At 53.8% G+C, this 18,033-nt stretch overlaps 1 protein-coding gene across 6 annotated transcripts in view; it reads left to right on the forward strand.

The window, feature by feature from the left end:
- Positions 1-17,351, forward strand: part of UBE2G2 (ubiquitin conjugating enzyme E2 G2) — a 42,938-nt gene extending 25,587 nt beyond the window's left edge. For all 6 annotated transcript variants that reach the window (XM_047846862.1, XM_047846863.1, XM_047846865.1 and 3 more), the window contains 3 exons: positions 9,182-9,300; positions 13,099-13,239; positions 15,709-17,351. In XM_047846862.1, the coding sequence (XP_047702818.1) occupies positions 9,182-9,300; positions 13,099-13,239; positions 15,709-15,821 (373 nt within the window). In that variant the 3' untranslated portion in view covers positions 15,822-17,351. The remainder of the gene's footprint in view (positions 1-9,181; positions 9,301-13,098; positions 13,240-15,708) is intronic.
- Positions 17,352-18,033: the final 682 nt, after the last annotated feature.

An 18,033-nucleotide genomic window follows, 5' to 3' on the forward strand; every position in this document is an offset into this window, starting at 1 on the left:
ATTTAGGCTCTTTCCATAATTTGGCTATTGTTGAGAGTGCTGCTATAAACATTGGGGTACAAGTGCCCCTATGCATCAGTACTCCTGTATCCCTTGGGTAAATTCCTAGCAGTGCTATTGCTGGGTCATAGGGTAGGTCTATTTTTAATTTTTTGAGGAACCTCCACACTGTTTTCCAGAGTGGCTGCACCAGTTTGCATTCCCACCAACAGTGCAAGAGGGTTCCCGTTTCTCCGCATCCTCTCCAGCATCTATAGTCTCCTGATTTGTTCATTTTGGCCACTCTGACTGGCGTGAGGTGTGGTATCTGAGTGTGGTTTTGATTTGTATTTCCCTGAGGAGGAGCAACGTTGAGCATCTTTTCATGTGCCTGTTGGCCATCTGGATGTCTTCTTTAGAGAAGTGTCTATTCATGCTTTCTGCCCATTTCTTCACTGGGTTATTTGTTTTTCGGGTGTGGAGTTTGGTGAGCTCTTTATAGATTTTGGATACTAGTCCTTTGTCCGATATGTCATTTGCAAATATCTTTTCCCATTCCGTTGGTTGCCTTTTAGTTTTGTTGGTTGTTTCCTTTGCTGTGCAGAAGCTTTTTATCTTCATAAGGTCCCAGTAGTTCATTTTTGCTTTTAATTCCCTTGCCTTTGGGGATGTGTCAAGTAAGAGATTGCTACGGCTGAGGTCAGAGAGGTCTTTTCCTGCTTTCTCCTCTAGGGTTTTGATGGTTTCCTGTCTCACATTCAGGTCCTTTATCCATTTTGAGTTTATTTTTGTGAATGGTGTGAGAAAGTGGTCTAGTTTCAACCTTCTGCATGTTGCTGTCCAGTTCTCCCAGCACCATTTGTTAAAGAGACTGTCTTTTTTCCATTGGATGTTCTTTCCTGCTTTGTCAAAGATGAGTTGGCCATACGTTTGTGGGTCTAGTTCTGGGGTTTCTATTCTATTCCACTGGTTTATGTGTCTGTTTTTGTGCCAATACCATGCTGTCTTGACGATTACAGCTTTGGAGTAGAGGCTAAAGTCTGGGATTGTGATGCCTCCTGCTTTGGTCTTCTTCTTCAAAATTACTTTGGCTATTCGGGGCCTTTTGTGGTTCCATATGAATTTTAGGATTGCTTGTTCTAGTTTCGAGAAGAATGCTGGTGCAATTTTGATTGGGATTGCATTGAATGTGTAGATAGCTTTGGGTAGTATTGACATTTTGACAATATTTTTATTCTTCCAATCCATGAGCACAGAATGTTTTTCCATTTCTTTATATCTTCTTCAATTTCCTTCATAAGCTTTCTATAGTTTTCAGCATACAGATCTTTTACATCTTTGGTTAGATTGATTCCTAGGTATTTTATGCTTCTTGGTGCAATTGTGAATGGGATCAGTTTCTTTATTTGTCTTTCTGTTGCTTCACTGTTAGTGTATAAGAATGCAACTGATTTCTGTACATTGATTTTGTATCCTGCAACTTTGCTGAATTCATGTATCAGTTCTAGCAGACTTTTGGTGGAGTCTCGGATTTTCCATGTATAATATCATGTCATCTGCAAAAAGTGAAAGCTTGACTTCATCTTTGCCAATTTTGATGCCTTTGATTTCCTTTTGTTGTCTGATTGCTGATGCTAGAACTTCCCACACTATGTTAAACAACAGCGGTGAGAGTGGACATCCCTGTCGTGTTCCTGATCTCAGGGAAAAAACTCTGTTTTTCCTCATTGAGGCTGATGTTAGCTGTGGGCTTTTCATAAATGGCTTTTATGATCTTTAAGTATGTTCCTTCGATCCCGACTTTCTCGAGGGTTTTTATTAAGAAAGGTTGCTGAATTTCGTCAAATGCCTTTTCTGCATCGATTGACAGGATCATATGGTTCTTATCTTTTCTTTTATTAATGTGATGTATCACGTTGATTGATTTGCAAATGTTGAACTAGCCCTGCATCCCAGGAATGAATCCCACTTGATCATGGTGAATAATTCTCTTTATATGCTGTAGAATTCGATTTGCTAGTATCTTATTGAGAATTTTTGCATCCATATTCATCAGGGTATTGGCCTGTAGTTCTCTTTTTTTAATGGGTCTCTGTCTGGTTTAGGAATCAAAGTAATACTGGCTTCATAGAATGAGTCTGGAAGTTTTCCTTCCCTTTCTATTTTTTGGAATAGCTTGAGAAGGATAGGTATCATCTCTGCTTTAAACGTCTGGTAGAACTCCCCTGGGAAGCCATCTGGTCCTGGACTCTTATTTGTTGGGAGATTTTTGATAACCGATTCAATTTCTTCGCTGGTTATGGGTCTGTTCAAGCTTTCTATTTCCTCCTGATTGAGTTTTGGAAGAGTGTGGGTGTTCAGGAATTTGTCCATTTCTTCCAGGTTGTCCAGTTTGTTGGCATATAATTTTTCATAGTATTCCCTGATAATTGTTTGTATCTCTGAGGGATTGGTTGTAATAATTCCATTTTCATTCATGATTTTATCTATTTGGGTCATCTTCCTTTTCTTTTTGAAAAGCCTGGCTAGAGGTTTGTCAATTTTGTTTATTTTTTCAAAAAACCAACTCTTGGTTTCGTTGATCTGCTCTAAAGTTTTTTTAGATTCTATATTGTTTATTTCTGCTCTGATCTTTATTATTTCTCTTCTTCTGCTGAGTTTAGGCTGTCTTTGCCGTTCTGCTTCTGGTTCCTTTAGGTGTGCTGTTAGATTTTGTATTTGGGATTTTTCTTGTTTCTTGAGATAGGCCTGGATGGCAATGTATTTTCCTCTCAGGACTGCCTTCGCTGCGTCCCAAAGCATTTGGATTGTTGTATTTTCATTTTCGTTTGTTTCCATATATTTTTTAATTTCTTCTCTAATTGCCTGGTTGGCCCACTCATTCTTTAGTAGGGTGTTCTTTAACCTCCATGCTTTTGGAGGTTTTCCAGAGTTTTTCCTGTGGTTGATTTCAAGCTTCATCGCATTGTGGTCTGAAAGTATGCATGGTATGATTTCAATTCTTGTATACTTATGAAGGGCTGTTTTGTGACCCAGTATGTGATCTGTCTTGGAGAATGTTCCATGGGCACTCGAGCAGAAAGTATATTCTGTTGCTTTGGGATGCAGAGTTCTAAATATATCTGTCAAGTCCATCTGATCCAATGTATCATTCAGGGCCCTTGTTTCTGTATTGACCGTGTGTCTAGATGATCTATCCATTTCTGTAAGTGGGGTGTTAAAGTCCCCTGAAATTACCACATTCTTATCAATAAGGTTGCTTATGTTTCTGAGTAATTGTTTTATATATTTGGGGGCTCCGGTATTCGGCGCATAGACATTTATAATTGTTAGCTCTTCCTGATGGTTAGACCCTGTAATTATTATATGATGCCCTTCTTCATCTCTTGTTACACATCTTGGGCTGATTTTGGATATGGCGTCAGGTAGGAGTCCAAAGTCATTCATTTGTGTTCGGCTCTCCGATTGCCTTGATGCCGTTTGTTGAAAAGGAGACCCTTTCTGCATTGAATTGCCACGGCGCCTAGGTCAAACATGACCGTAAATGGAGGGGTGTATGTTTCGGCTCTGAGTTCTGTTCCCTCGAGCTGGACCCATCCTTGGACCGTTACCGCGCAGTCTCTGTTCTTGTAGCTTCCCGGTAAGTTTGGGGATTGGATAAGTGCAAGTCCTCTGATTTTGTTCTTCTTTTACAAGATTGTTTTGCCTGTTCCCGGGTCCCTTGCAATTCCATCTGAATTTGAAGATCGGCTTCTCAATTTCTGCAGGGAAGCCAGCTGGCATTTTGATAGGGATTGTGCGGATGAGGACTTTGACAGTCTTGAGCGTTCTCATCCGGGCATGTGGCATGTCTCTCCATTTAGTGAGGTCTTTGAGAATTCCTCTCAGCAGTGCAATGATACATTTTTAATTTGAAAAACCCAACTTTGTGGATGAAGGTATGTGGGTTTATGCACATGGAGACAGGCTTGGAGAACCCACACTTACCTGTGTCTGCCTTGGGGAGGCGACTCTGGAGGGAGCGGAGTTTTCTATACTTCACATATTTGACTGTTTTCCAAAATATGTTTCTCTAGTTAAAGTCCGTTCATGTTGTAAAAGTTGTGTGTCAAAATTGACTATGAGGGGCGCCTGGGTGGCGCAGTCGGTTGAGCGTCCGACTTCAGCCAGGTCACGATCTCGCGGTCCGTGAGTTCGAGCCCCGCGTCAGGCTCTGGGCTGATGGCTCAGAGCCTGGAGCCTGTTTCCGATTCTGTGTCTCCCTCTCTCTCTGCCCCTCCCCCGTTCATGCTCTGTCTCTCTCTGTCCCAAAAATAAATAAACGGTGAAAAAAAAAAATCTTTAAAAAAAAAAATTGACTATGAAATTCTTGTAATGATGGACTTATTTAGTGTGCTTTTAATATAGTTCAAGCATATCTGATTGCAAGTTTTCAGAGACGTCCATGTCGCAAAACAGAACAAAATACACCAAACCCAGGGTATGACTGCAGCCTCCTTCTGGACAGATTGAATCCGAGAAGACTATATGGGAGAGAACCCGAGTTTGCTACTGCCATGGTTTCCCAAGGCGGAGGCCACCTGTCCTGTCCCCGTCCTTCCTGCGCTTCTCACCGTTGGTTTTGTACCTGGGAATTAGTGGGCAGCACAGAGCACAAGAAAAAAAAAAACAAAAACGCAACAAACCCGCCATCTGGGTCGATCCCAGAGACCCCCCTGGGTGCCTGCTTCTGGGCGGCCGAGCCCACCTGCTCCTTTCCCCGGGGCGCTCCCTGCAGGTTGCACTCCCTAGGGCACCTGCTGTCTGTCCTGCTGGCGGCCCGCGACCGGGTCCCTCCCTGCTCACTTTGCCGCGGCGAGGGGCCTTCCTGTGGCTGGCGCTCCTCCCGCACTTGCCTGGCTTGAAGCCCAGTGGCCGGAAATAGAGGCCGGGAGCTCGGCCTTCAAGAGCGCCCCGCACGGGTGTGTGGCCAGCCTCCTGCCCGGGTGAGCGGGGGGCGCCGACTGCGGAGCGTGAGGGCAGGAGGGACGTGGCGCCCTGCCTGGCCCGCCTGCTGGGTGCCCTGTGCACGTTCAGCAGCCTGAGGGCCACGGGGACCCATCCCTTGCCAGTGGAGGGTGTCTCTGAAGCAGTATACCTTTTCCTCTTAGGCCTCAGGTGGTCGTGACTTTGGGGAATAATCGTCCCTTAGTAATCCAGTTCAAGTCCAAGTGCTAACGAGTGGTTTACAGTCTCCATTACTTAGAGCCTTGTCATACGTGTGTCGTATGTATTGTCCTTGTGCCGTGACGGACTTGGAAAGGAGAACAGGCAGCTTCTTCAGCACCTGCCACAGCCGAGTGATGTGCAGGCCGCCGTCCTAGAACACGCCCTGCGGGCACACGGCTCTCTCACACCCGGACACACCTGGGTTGCACTGCCGAGCCCGCTGGTCTCCCTGTGCCTTCAGCGTGCTGCCCGCAGCATGTGTTGTTATCCGGACACGCTTTGAAGTGGAAAGTAAGGAACGACGGTTTTCGTTTTAATTTAGTGTCCGAGACTAAAGGAGCATCTCTCCGATTTTCACGGACTCTGCAAGTAACAGCGTTTTCGACGGTGCGTGATCGCTGGTGCCACGTGGCCCTGGGCGCGGGGCGGGTCAGGCAGTTGCCCCCTCGGTACTTGCTGGGTATGTGATTCACCCAGGCCAGCAAATCAGAGCGAGCTGTCGGACGTGCGGTGTCCTTTCCGGAGCAGAGCGCATGCGTCACGCTCTGCTCTGATTCTGGTCTCAGAAAGTGAAAGTACTTCCTTCAGGAACGGCGTAGCCATTATTTTAATTGGTGGACAGCAGTTGGCAGCCTTTGAAGAGTTCCGTTTGCTTTAGATAAATCTGTTTCCTTTCGTCTTGTACTTTCCTTTTTCTCACCTGAGGATTTGTGAGACGAGGCCTTCGGCGAGAGAGAGGGGGGCCGCCTGGAGCGGGGGCGCCAGGATTTGTCCAGAGAGCGCACCGGCTCTGTCTGGGTGTCGTTTCGGGAGTCAGCCCGGTGGCGTTTTCCGGAGTCGGCAGGCACGCCCCTGCACACGCGGGCCCCCTGCCTGCTTGGCCCAGGCAGTGGGGCGGCCTGGAGGAGGAAGCCCTGGTTTCGAACCAGTAGCCGACCGGGGACATTTGAAAACCGCTTTGATGCTTGAGATGTGGGAGCGCTTCAGGAAGTGTTTGGTCGCGCTCCTGAGGCCACGGACGACCTAGTGGGCTCTTTTAATGTTGAAGAAAGCCCTATCGTGAGAAACGCAGCCCCGAGCGAATTCCGTTCGGTTCATTCCAAAACGCCACCCAGACGTCGTTCCCTCTTCTGACTCGGACGTGCCAGAAGTACCGAGGCACGTGGGCAGGTGTTCCCGACGAGGACGGGGTTCCTTTCTAGGGGAGCGTCCGCCCAGCCTCCCGGGTTAGCTGTTCAAACTGCTTTCTACCCCGGACCTCAGCTCTGCCATCCGCTCGTCGAGCCTCCCAGCTTTGCCTCCTGGGCGGGGGGGCGTGAGCGCCGCGCTTCCGGGCACCTTCCGTCGGGGGCCTGGGGACGATGAAAGGGGGTGCTCATCGGCTGCCTGGGGCTCCTCTACCAGAAGACGCGCGTGGTGGTCTCCTCGGTCTGTGCCAGGCCCGCGTGCAGAGGAAGGGACCTCCAGGGCGTCTGTTCAGGGCGCGCGGGGCGGCCTGGGACCACCTCGTCCGGCAGCCAGGCGGTGGCGGTGCTGGCTCCCCGTGCCGCCTGCAGGCCCTGCCCTGGACGGACACCGTCCCGGCACCGGAGCCGGCCCGGCCCCACACTTGACCCTCTTCACGTGGCTTCGCCTGTCCTGCTTGACGCCAGGGCTCTGGGCGCTGTCGTGACCCCCTCCCCCCGTTTCACTACGGTTTCTCCAAAAAGTAGCAAGGACGCAGTTTTCAGAATCATGGTCGGTCTCTTAAGTTGAAAAAAATGGACTCCAAAAAACACTTTTTACCATGTTCTTTTTTTTTTAAGTTTTACTTATTTTGAGATAGAGCATGTGTGTGCATGCCGTTGGGTGAAGAGCAGAGAGAGAGAGAGAGAGAGAGAGAGAGAATGCCAAGCAGGCTCTGCACTCACAGTGCAGAGCCTGATGTGGGGCTCGAACTCACAAACCGTGAGATCGTGACCTGAGCTGAGATCAGACGCTTCACCCACTGCACCACCCAGTTGCCCCCCTCCCCCCTGTAACAGGTCAAACCTTGTTCTTGTTTTGACTGTTTTGCCGCAGCCCGGCCCTCCTTCCCCTGGGACGCAATCCTGGCATCCACTGCGGTGGTGCCAGCGGAAGCTCTGAGTGTCCTCACCAAATGGTAGAGAAGCGCCCTGTGCGGCTTCTTCGGGGATTCTTTGTCTTTTCCCGTCAATTGTGGAGAGAAATACCGTTCACGATATTTGCAAGTTTATTTTACTGAATCGAAATAGTATTATTGACTTAAAATTTGTGCTTTGAAAAAACGATTTTAAAAAAATGAAGGTTGTCTTGGAACAAGTGTATGTCAGTTATCGTCTCCCGCTCCACGTCTCGCATTCATCTTGAAAGGCAGCGTGTCTGCCGTGTCGCGCCTCCTGCAGCGACCAGGGCCCGGTCTCCACGCCGTGTTGGCGTCGTAGAGCTCGTATTACAGGTCGTGGCTTAGACAGGCACTCAGTCGGGCCCAGCAGCTCACTCGTGGCCGGCTGTCGCCACACATGTTCGGTGTCTTATTTTCGAGGCTTAGGTAACCTGTCAGCTGCTCTAACGCGTGTTCCCTAGGGGCGGTTTGTAAGGGGGAGTCTTTCTGTCTTGAGCTGGGGCTCTGCCTCTCCGCTGCCCTGTCGTGCACACGGGCCAGGAAATAGTGTTAATTTACACATACGGTTTTAAAATCTGACGGGGCTTAGAAGTGGTTTATTCCATTTCTGCCATTTTCCACATGACGAGGCCGTAAAGCCAGGGAGACAGGCGTGCCGGTGACCGTGTGGCGCGGGCCGCGTGACAGGCACCCAGTGCAGGCCCGCGGGTCAGGGCTGGCCGTGCGCGTGCACACGCCTGGCTGTGCGCGTGGGCCTGTCGGGGATCACCTGTGTGCTTTTCATCTGGTCCTTGAAGGTTACAGAAACCCCGCTTCTAAGGCACACTTGAGGGCGCCTGGGGGGCTCAGTCGGTTAAGCGTCCGACTCTTGGTTTTGGCTCAGGTCATGATCTCACCGTCGTGGGTTCGAGCCCCACGTCGGGCTCTGTGCTGACGGCATAGAGCCTGCTTGGGATTCTCTCTCTCTCTGCTCCTCCCCCGCTCATGTGCTCTGTTTCTGTCTCAAATAAATAAACTTAAAAAAAATAAGAACAGTAAAAATAGCCTTCGAAGTAAAAAAAAACTCTTAACCCCTATCATTTAATATGATGGTCTTTCTCTAACGGGCATAATCCATATCCTTACTTGAAGGTGAAATGACGGCGAACATACAGGAAGTTTACAAGGTCCTTGGGTTTTGCAGCTTTGCCCGGAGCCCTCCCCTCCGATCCCGGCTCTAGAGAGGCTCTGTCTGCTGCCCCGCCCTTCCCTTCGTGAGCGCAGAACCTGTGCCTGCAGCGTGGTCTCTGTGCTGGTACCTGGGACTCCAGCCAGGTTGGGGCGGGACAGTGAGCGTCATTTTCCACTCAGGAAAACATATCGGCGGGGTGCCTGGGTGGCTCAGTCGGTTGAGCGTCCGACTTCGGCTCAGGTCATGGTCTCGTGGTCTGTGAGTTCGAGCCCCGCGGGGGGCTCTTTGCTGACGGCTCGGAGCCTGGAGCCTGCTTCGGATTCTGTGTCTCCCTCTCTGTCTCTGCCCCTCCCCTGCTCACATTCTGTCTCTCTCTGTCTCAAAAATAAATAAAGATTAAAAAAAAGAAAAAAAGAAAACGTATTGGTTCATCACTGTCATGTATTTATCCATTCATTTACTTGTTTTTAACGTAGAGGAAGAAACTTTCAATATAATTTATTGTCAAGTTGACTGACCTACCGTGTATCCAGTGTGCTCTTGGTTTTGGGAGTAGACACCCGTGGTTCGTCGCTCACTTGCTCATCGCTGTTACTTACCCTTTCCACGCGTGTTTGTGAAACACTAGGAACTTTCTCAGCTGGCCGCTGCAGTGAGACGCTGAGAAAACTACTTGCACTTGTGTTTCTGTCTTCTAGGGGCCCAGAAGACACCTGTTTTGAGTTTGGTGTATTTCCTGCCATCCTGAGTTTCCCACTGGATTACCCATTAAGTCCCCCAAAGATGAGATTTACCTGCGAGATGTTTCATCCCAACAGTAAGTGCTCTGGGGAGTGGCTTTGATGGCACCGGGCGAGGCACGGGGTTGTGTGCGTGTGACAGGTGCCCTTAGCGATGGTGCCACATGGAAGATGCTGTGTATGTTTTGAACTTCCGTCACTTAGTCATGGTGGGATTGACATCAACCGAAAAGCAGGGTAACGGAGATAAAACAAAATGTGGACCTAACACTGGGTGCCATTTGACCCGCCCGCTCCTTCCGGTGGGCCGATGAGAGCACGTGAGCGCGGGCGTGCGCAGAGCGCTTTGCGGGCCTCCAGCACGGTGTGGTGTTCGACAGTGGGGGCTGGTCAGAGCAGACTAGGTTTGCAACAACAGATGCCTGGTTAGTCCGTATGTTAGAGCGCTATAGAGAGATTTTAGATGCTCTAGAATAATATTTAATGATATGGAATGGTATTTGGTCTATACCAAACGAGAAAAGCAGGTCACTAATCAGGCTTATTACAGTTTACTTGTTTTTTTTTTTTAATTTTTTTTTAACGTTCATTTATTTTTGAGACAGAGGGAGACGGAGCATGAGCAGGGGAGGGGCAGAGAGAGAGGGAGACACAGAATCCAAGTCAGGTTCCAGGCTCTGAGCTGTCAGCACAAAGCCCGATGCAGGGCTTGAACTCACGGATGGTGAGATCGTGACCTGAGCCGAAGTCGGACGCTCAACCGACTGAGCCACCCGGGCGCCCCTACAGTTTACTTTTTTGAAAAAAAAATTCACATGTAGATATGTATAACTGGAAGTGTAACACGAAAATGTTGAAAGTGATTCTCTTTCCAAAATGGGATCTCTTTTTTATTTGTTTTTGGTTAATCTTTTTTCTAAAATAAACGCATATTTTAAGAAGAGGGGAAAATACGGTCACTAAAGAAATTCATTGGACTTAAGTTGGAAAAGTGTCTAGTAGCAGGAATTGGAATTCTTCAATAGCTGTGGTTTTTATTCCTGAAGAATTAGTAAGAAAATATGTTGTATTTTAATTGATGATATTCGGATAATATTCCTCTTTGTAAGTGATTAATTTTACTAAAAATCGTGATCTTAATAGTTGAGAAGAAAAGTAAGTAAGATACACCGTTTTGTAGAAATATTTTATTTGAAACGAATTCCTTTTCCTATGCTTCTCTGCACATAAGATAGCTGACGGCTAATTGAACTCATGAGAGCATTTCTAGAACTTTCTGAGCCTTTGACACCTCTCAGCTTACAAAGGAGTCCACTTTGCACGGTCTCCTCTGGCCCGCACCTGCCTGGGCACCTCCTCTTGGGAGAGCTCTGCCCAGATCCCGCCCCCCTCAGTGAAGGGTCTCAGGATTGCCCGTCTGGGGAGGCGCTTCCTGCCGCTCCTTTGAAACTTCTCACTACACTGATGATACATGTGGGTCATCAGTTCCCTCCTCAGAGAGATCATTTTCAAGTGCTCTCTCATGTTAATGCAATTCTGCGTGCCTGGTAGGTACCCAGGACTACCCCTTCCTTTGTGAAGGCTGGCCACGAGGTGGCAGGGCTTTGAGGCCGGGTGACGCGTGCACGTGGGCATCCGTCACGCTGCTGTTGACTTTGGCGTGTGTTCAGGGTGTTCTGTAATGCAGAAGTAAAAATACGTGACAGTAGATGGAGTCGACTGAAGAAGTCCGCAATTTCTTTTTTTTTTTTTTTTTTTTTTTTAATTTTTTTTTCAACGTTTATTTATTTTTGGGACAGAGAGAGACAGAGCATGAACGGGGGAGGGGCAGAGAGAGAGGGAGACACAGAATCGGAAACAGGCTCCAGGCTCTGAGCCATCAGCCCAGAGCCCGACGCGGGGCTCGAACTCCCGGACCGCGAGATCGTGACCTGGCTGAAGTCGGACGCTCAACCGACTGCGCCACCCAGGCGCCCCATGAAGTCCGCAATTTCTAATCGATTAACCAGAAAACGGAACTATAAAGAGGATTGTGGGCAATTAAAAAGTAATACGATTATATCGAAGATACGCACACTCTAGAACCGTGCCGGTGACGCGGTGTTAGAGGCAGATGTGACTGTGAGCTGACAGTTTGATATTGTGCTGAGGGGTTGTCACGTTCAGGTAATTCAAGCAGTTTTAAACTTTGGCTGTCCTCTAAGTGGATGGGTGTTATTTCTATCTTGTAAAAATCATTTTTGAGAACTATTTAGGTTTGCCAGTGACATGAATATTGACCAGTCCCTAAATGCTTTGAAAGAATAATTGAGTACATCTACTGAGACTTGCTGGGATACAGGGGTGAACGGATAATAAAAGGTGGGGGCCTTGACCATCACGAGCTGCCAGTCTGAGGGCAGAGGTGAACACGGTTGGACGAGTCCTACAGGTAAATAGGAAGTCACCCCAGGAGGCCAGGGAGGGGCCCCGGGCTGGTGGTGCTCAGGCTCACGTCTGCAGGAAGAGCCGTGGGAGTTAACCCAGTGACATGTGAGAGGCGGAAGTGTGTCTGACTCGTGCAAAGGCCCCGTGCAAGGAGTGAAGGGGCCAAACCGGTTCAGGCCCTCTGGCCAGGAAGAAGGATTCTGATACTTGTGCGGGAGGAGTGGAGATCCGCTGAGGGAATCAGAGTGAGGGAGGGAGTCGTGTGGCCAGTGTGGTCTTGGAAGGGTCACTGGCTGTGGTGTAGAGGACAGACCGCAGGGCTGGGACACAGACGCGGCGGCCTGGGGAAAGAGAGGCCAGCGGTGCTGAGCCGAGCACAGGCGAGACGAGGGAGGGATTGCAGGGGGGCCCGGTGAGAGAGGAGGCGGCAGGGCCGCCGCCGCCTCCGTGTTTCTGGGTTTGTGCTGTCACCGTGTGTTGTGACACACTGTCACCGTTCGGTGCCACCACCTGGAGGAGGTCCGCTGAGATTGGACACCTCACGGCAGGGATGCCGTCCGGAGCCTTGGGCGCCCAGGCCCCGGGCGTGGGCACCGCCGCTGGGCCCCCTGACGCCCCCAACAGCTGCGCACGCGCTCTCCGTCTGAGACGCACCGACCGTAGGCAGCTGGGAGCAGAGTGCCGGGACGGGGATGGATGGACGCGCGAGGAAGGAGGTGCCACAGGAGGCACCGCTCCGACCCACCCGGGTGTCTCAGTGGTCACAGGGTTGTGAGCTCACGAGCAAAGGGGAATTACTAAAATTCGTCCTCAGCTGTCTGTTGTTCGTGTCGTTATAACCGGAAGGCCTTGCAGTTTGACAGTTGAGTGCCCGACTGGACTCCCCGTGTCTGCGTATGCGCTGTGCCGTCTCAGGACCTGCCCTGTGTGCCGGAGGAGTGACGGTGCCCGTGGCACCCTCGGCGGGACTGGAGACAACCGCGAGCCGGAGACGCGGTTCCTCCCCAGACCGTGGGCGTCTGGTTCATGGCGCTGTGCGCTGGGGCGGGTTAGGTCGGACACAGCTGACCTCCAGAGGCGCAGACGGCCGTCCGTCTCTCTGTTGGAGCGAGTTCCCTGGAGAAGTCGGGACACCTTCCTCCTTGGATGGCACAGCCTTCATCCTGGCTCTGTGGACGTAGGTCTTCGCGGCCTCGCTCAGGGCTTTAGGGGCGGAGTTAGGAAAGTCGCTCTGGAACCAGCTCTGGAGGTTACGTGCGTTCGTTTGGTGAAATGTCTCACGGCCAGATAATCCTCCCTTTCGTCCTTGGGGAGCGAGTGGGGCCTCGTGGCCGTGAGCGTGGCGCCCGGGGCCCGGCTCTGCTCCAGCCGTGCCCGCGGCTTGCCGTCCGCGTCCGCCTCGCCCGCTCTCCGCCGTGGGGCTCACCCGGTGTGTTTTGACCCCACAGTCTACCCCGACGGCAGAGTCTGTATCTCCATCCTCCACGCGCCGGGCGACGACCCCATGGGCTACGAGAGCAGCGCAGAGCGGTGGAGCCCCGTGCAGAGCGTGGAGAAGATCCTGCTGTCGGTGGTGAGCATGCTGGCAGGTAAGGCCCGCGGCCACACGGCACGGCGGCTGCCACGGTCTCCCGTGCGCTTCGCTCCCGCGTGCGGTGTATGGACGGGTGCGGTTTTCTGCCTCCTAGCCGAATTCTTTGTACCTGCTCGTCCGCATGTCGCACGCCTGTCGTTCTTACGGGTCTCAAAGATGCCTTCCTGTTGTGTGTATCATGTGTTGACCGGAACTAACCGCACCCCGATCCGCGGGCACCGCGCTCACGCGCTGGTGTTTACCGGGGGGGCCTGCTGTGTCGCAGACGCCGGGCCCTGGGGGGTCCAGCTCGGTGCACCCTGGGCCCCACCTTAGGGCCTGCTTTCTGATGGGACTTTGCAGGCCCAGCAGTGGTTGCCAGTCACCGACAGCTCCTCAGATGCAGGGACTGTGGGGCCAGCTCCCGCGACGGGACTGGGCGGGAGGAGTTGCGAGCACGTGGGAGGTGACCGGGGAAGGGGGGCAGCTGAGCCTCGAGGGGGCCCTGCCGGGACCGCTTACGGCTCGAGCTCAGCGGGGGCAGGGGCCAGGGCGCCCTGTGGAAGTGTGTGCTCACCTGGGGCCCAGGCCTCTGTGCGGGTGTTAGACCGCCAGCCGTGCCTTAGAACGACCGTCCCTGCAGCCGGGTGCCCGTTGGGCGGGTATCCCCGTGGCCCGGGCGAGAGGACGAGGGCTTCGAGCAGCTGCAGGGCCAAGAGCCAGGGTGCGTCTGGGAGACGCGGGCTCACGGGCGTGCAGGGTGACGCCTATGTTTCTGACCTGAGTGCCTGGGTAGAGGAATGCTGTTTCTGGGGACAGGAATCTGGGGGGGGGAGGGTGGCAGGAATGGGAGGAGAGTCCGGGATGTAGGTGTCCATCCTTGGTGGCCGTCCCCCCTCGGGAGCCGCTCGGCCAAGGCCAGGAGTGGGAGCGAGGGTGCGGGGTCACGTCTGGGGAAGACAGTGGGTGGTGAGCAGGACAAGGGGGTTGAGGTACAGAGGGTGGGCGGGCGGGCGGGAGGAGAGGAGTCCTCAAAGAAACGTAGGGAGGAACGACGCGGAAAACCGGGAAGAAGGGGAACGGAGGCGAGTTGGGGGAGGGCCGACAGTGCCGTGGGTGGCCCGGAGGAGGAGGCCGGCGGGGTCCTCGGTGGGCCCCTTGGGTCACCGCGAAGTCGCGGACGTCAGTTTGAAGGTGGAGGCGCCTCGGCCTCTGTTCACACGCCGAGTGAACGACCGGGCGAGAGGCGACGTCGTCTCCGGCCGTCCGCGGTAAGTTGCGCCCTCGCAGACGTCGTTCCTTTGGAGGTTCTGGTGTGTTCCTCACACGCTTCTCTCACAGCACGTGTCCTCTGTCCTGACCTCCCTCTTCTCCAGCTCTGTCCCCACAGCCAGCGCGGCCACGGCCTGCCCCGCTTGGCGCCCTCCGGCCCGCTTCAGGAGACCGAGGCCCCCACCGTCCACCGCGGGCCGTGCGGGCCCTGGGGTTTCCGCGTCGCAGATGCGGGGCGGGGAGCGGGCCCGGCCAGGGGTCCCCTGAGCGCACGCCTTCCTTGGGGCCTGCGGGACCGCCGGTCCTCTGCCCCCGCCTCTCCCGTTGCCCACCTGGTAGCACCGAGTCTGAGACCACACGTGGTCATTTGCGGTCTGTAGGCCCACTAGATGGTGCCCTCTGAGGGCCCGTGTCACCGTGTTCTCCGCACGCCTGGTGCCCTGCACGAGGCCTTGCGCACAGGACCCGGTGGGGAAAGGCTTGCTGAGTAAAGGGAGGAAGAAAGTCATTGTGGGTGGAGGAACGGAGGCGGCGTGCCCGCAGAGGGAAGCCAGGCCGGGGCGCGAGGGAACCGCCCGGTCGTGCTGGCGGCCGCGCCGGCCCCTGGGCTGCCTTTTCTGCCTTTTCTGATTCAGCACTTCACGGCATTCCAGTCCCCCACCCCACAGGCCCCGCTGCCTCTTCGTGTGCGTCCTGATTTGTCTGGAGCGCCTGCCGGGCTCAGGCGTCCCCCTCGGTCGGACGTCGGCCTCGCAGGGTCCTTCGGCGGGAGCCGGGTGGGCGGCGGTGGGGAGGAGTGGGCCACGCGGAGCACCGACCGTGAGGCCGGAGGGGCGGGCGGCGGGTCGTCCGGAGCTCACTGCGCGGTGGGGACCCAGTGTTCCCAGAGTAGGACTGAGAACGCAGGCTGGCTCTCCGAGACCCTCGGGAGGCAGGGGTCACCAGGGCGGGTCTTCATGCGGTGTCCCTGACCTCACGCCGCCTCCGGCCTCCCTGTCTCGCAGGTGAGGAGGCTCCCGTCCGTCTTTCGGAGAGCTGATCTCCTTCCCTGGCGGTTCACAGACACCAGCACCTGTCCTTCGCGTCTGGGACACGGTTCCAGAAGGATCGCAGGTGTTCCCGAGTGAAGCGGGAGACCTCGCCGGGCCCTTGCCCTCTGGTGCCCTTGCCCTCTGGTGCCCTTTCACACGGAGCGCCTGTCCGTCTCTTTCAGAGCCCAACGACGAGAGTGGCGCCAACGTGGATGCTTCCAAGATGTGGCGGGACGACCGGGAGCAGTTCTGCAGGGTCGCCCGGCAGCTGGCGCAGAAGTCCCTGGGGCTGTGAGGCCCCGGCCCACACATGGACACGCGCAGTGACAGTGACACCCTGTGCTGGTACCCAAAAAGGCAAGCTTGCAGAAGCACAGCGTCTGGTTTTCCCCTGCCTTTCCCGCTCCAAACAGGCTTCTCTTCTGAAATGGTCATTTATGTAGGATGATGACGCCGGGCGCAGTCTTCCCCGTATTCGCGTGGGTGGTCGGAGCCCTCGCCACTGGCCCTCCCAGCCGGGGCCCCGCACGCCCCGCCGGTAGTGGCTTCCCTTCCGTCTGCCGGGCAGGGGGCGGCCAGAACCAGTTGTCCTTCTGAAGAAGCAGCAGAGGGTGGGCGGGACAGCTCTGGCCTTGCTCCCCGCGTGCCCCAGGGGGACGGCTGTCGGCGTCCCTGCTTTCTAGTGCTTCGGGGGTGTTGTCCTTGTCATCTGGTTACAGCTTTTTGTCTGTCGCGCATTACAAACTATCACACTTAGAAATGCTTTCAGGAAATAAATACTTTTTAAAAATGTGGATTAATGAAAAACGGGGTGTGTACGAGAGAGGTGTACTGCTGGTCGTAAGGACTGACCGCTTCTTCCTGGTCCCGTTTAGCGAAGAGGTACACCGATGGCCGGGTTTACTGGCGCATCACAGGGCGGGAGCATGCGAGACTGGACGTTTTGGTCAGTGTCTTCTGGACGCACAGGGGTCTGTCTTTTCCACATAAACACGGGGAGGTTCTGACGTTCTGTACGTCGTGGCCGCAGCAGGAACGGTGATTATTGAGACAGTTCTTTTCACTTGGGGCTGGAAGGGAATGTGCACCCCTAGTGAGCGCAGAGGCGTGCCTTATCCCAACCTTGACCGGGGCGGGCTGGGGTCGGGGGTGGGGGTGGGGGCGGGGCACTCAGTGTGGGGTGTGATGTCCCTGCCCTGGCACCAGGGGCTCCGTTCTAAGCAATAACAGATCTGTTGCAGAATCAAGTATTTGGCCTGTCAGGTTACGTCTAAATAGGAATTTCTATTTTTGCAGTGGGGGACAGTCTACAGGACATACCGTGGGTTTTACTTCTCATCCTTCTCTCCTCAGTCGCGTGTCCAGCAGGCGGGAGTCCGTCTCACCGACACCTGACACAGGGTTGCTTGGTGGTCACGAGACTGGTGGACGGGGCTCCGTCCAGCTGGCTCTGTAAGGAGAGCAGATTCTTTCTTTCTCAGAAGGGAACCACTTCAGATTTGGAATTCAGTACGAGAACTTGTATTTGGAAGGGGATCAGGAAGGGAGAGGGGTTGTACCTGAATAGTATTTGCGGGCGTATTAAATGAGACGCGGCCCTCTCCATGGAGAGGGAAGGACTGGTCCGTGGACACGGCTGGTGTGCGGGCGCTGTGGCCACGGGGTTTCCATGAAATCTGGAGAAGGGAGAGAGGCGATCTCTTTGCAAGCAAAGTATTTTTATTCACTTGTATTTATTAAATGGAAACAAAGAGAATCTCATGTCCTTACTTTGTGGTGGAGTTTAATTACTATGTTAAAAATAAAGTTATATATTTTCCCCCTATTCCGTACCGTATTTTTCCTTGTGGACTTTTATGTAACGCTACAGGATTTTGTGTAATCCTAGAAAACCGAAACTGGTTGTGCCCCGGGTCGGTGCCAGAGGCCTCGTAGCGAGGCGTGGCCGCAGCTGGAGCCCTTCGGGGCGCCCCTTTATCCTGGGGACCCGTGCCCTTCTTCCTCTCCTCCCCCTGCCATGCTCCTTTGCGGGAGTTCTGGGTTCCCTAAGGGGCCCGGGTGTGCGGTTGGCGGCGGGGGCACGGGGGTGTGCGTGGGGGTGTGCAGGGACATGGGGGTGCGTGGGACACAGGGGTGTGCACTGGGGGCACGTGGGGGTGCACGGGGGAGTTGGGGCACATGGGGGGTGTGCGGGGACACGCTGTCCCCAGCCTCTCCCTGGAGCCTGGTGCTTCCTGCCACTGGGCGGTGAGGAGAAGCCGGGGTGACGTTGAGACCACTCGAGTTCTGCAGACATCAGAAGGCAGGCGACTCTGGCCCGAGCCTGCGGTGACCGTCACTGTCGAACTGGCCCTCGAATCTGGTTACTTACCTGGTGAGTGGAGGACACAGAGGCCTGTTGGGAGGCTGGTCACTGGCCGGCTTCTGCTCTGGTGCTGACCTCCCAGCTGCCTCACCGGCGGCCAGAAGCCCTGCTGTGTCCTCCACTGGGTGTGGAGTCCTGCCGA

This window comes from Prionailurus viverrinus, unplaced genomic scaffold (genome assembly GCF_022837055.1).
Source record: "Prionailurus viverrinus isolate Anna unplaced genomic scaffold, UM_Priviv_1.0 scaffold_42, whole genome shotgun sequence".
Classification (NCBI taxonomy): domain Eukaryota; kingdom Metazoa; phylum Chordata; class Mammalia; order Carnivora; family Felidae; genus Prionailurus; species Prionailurus viverrinus.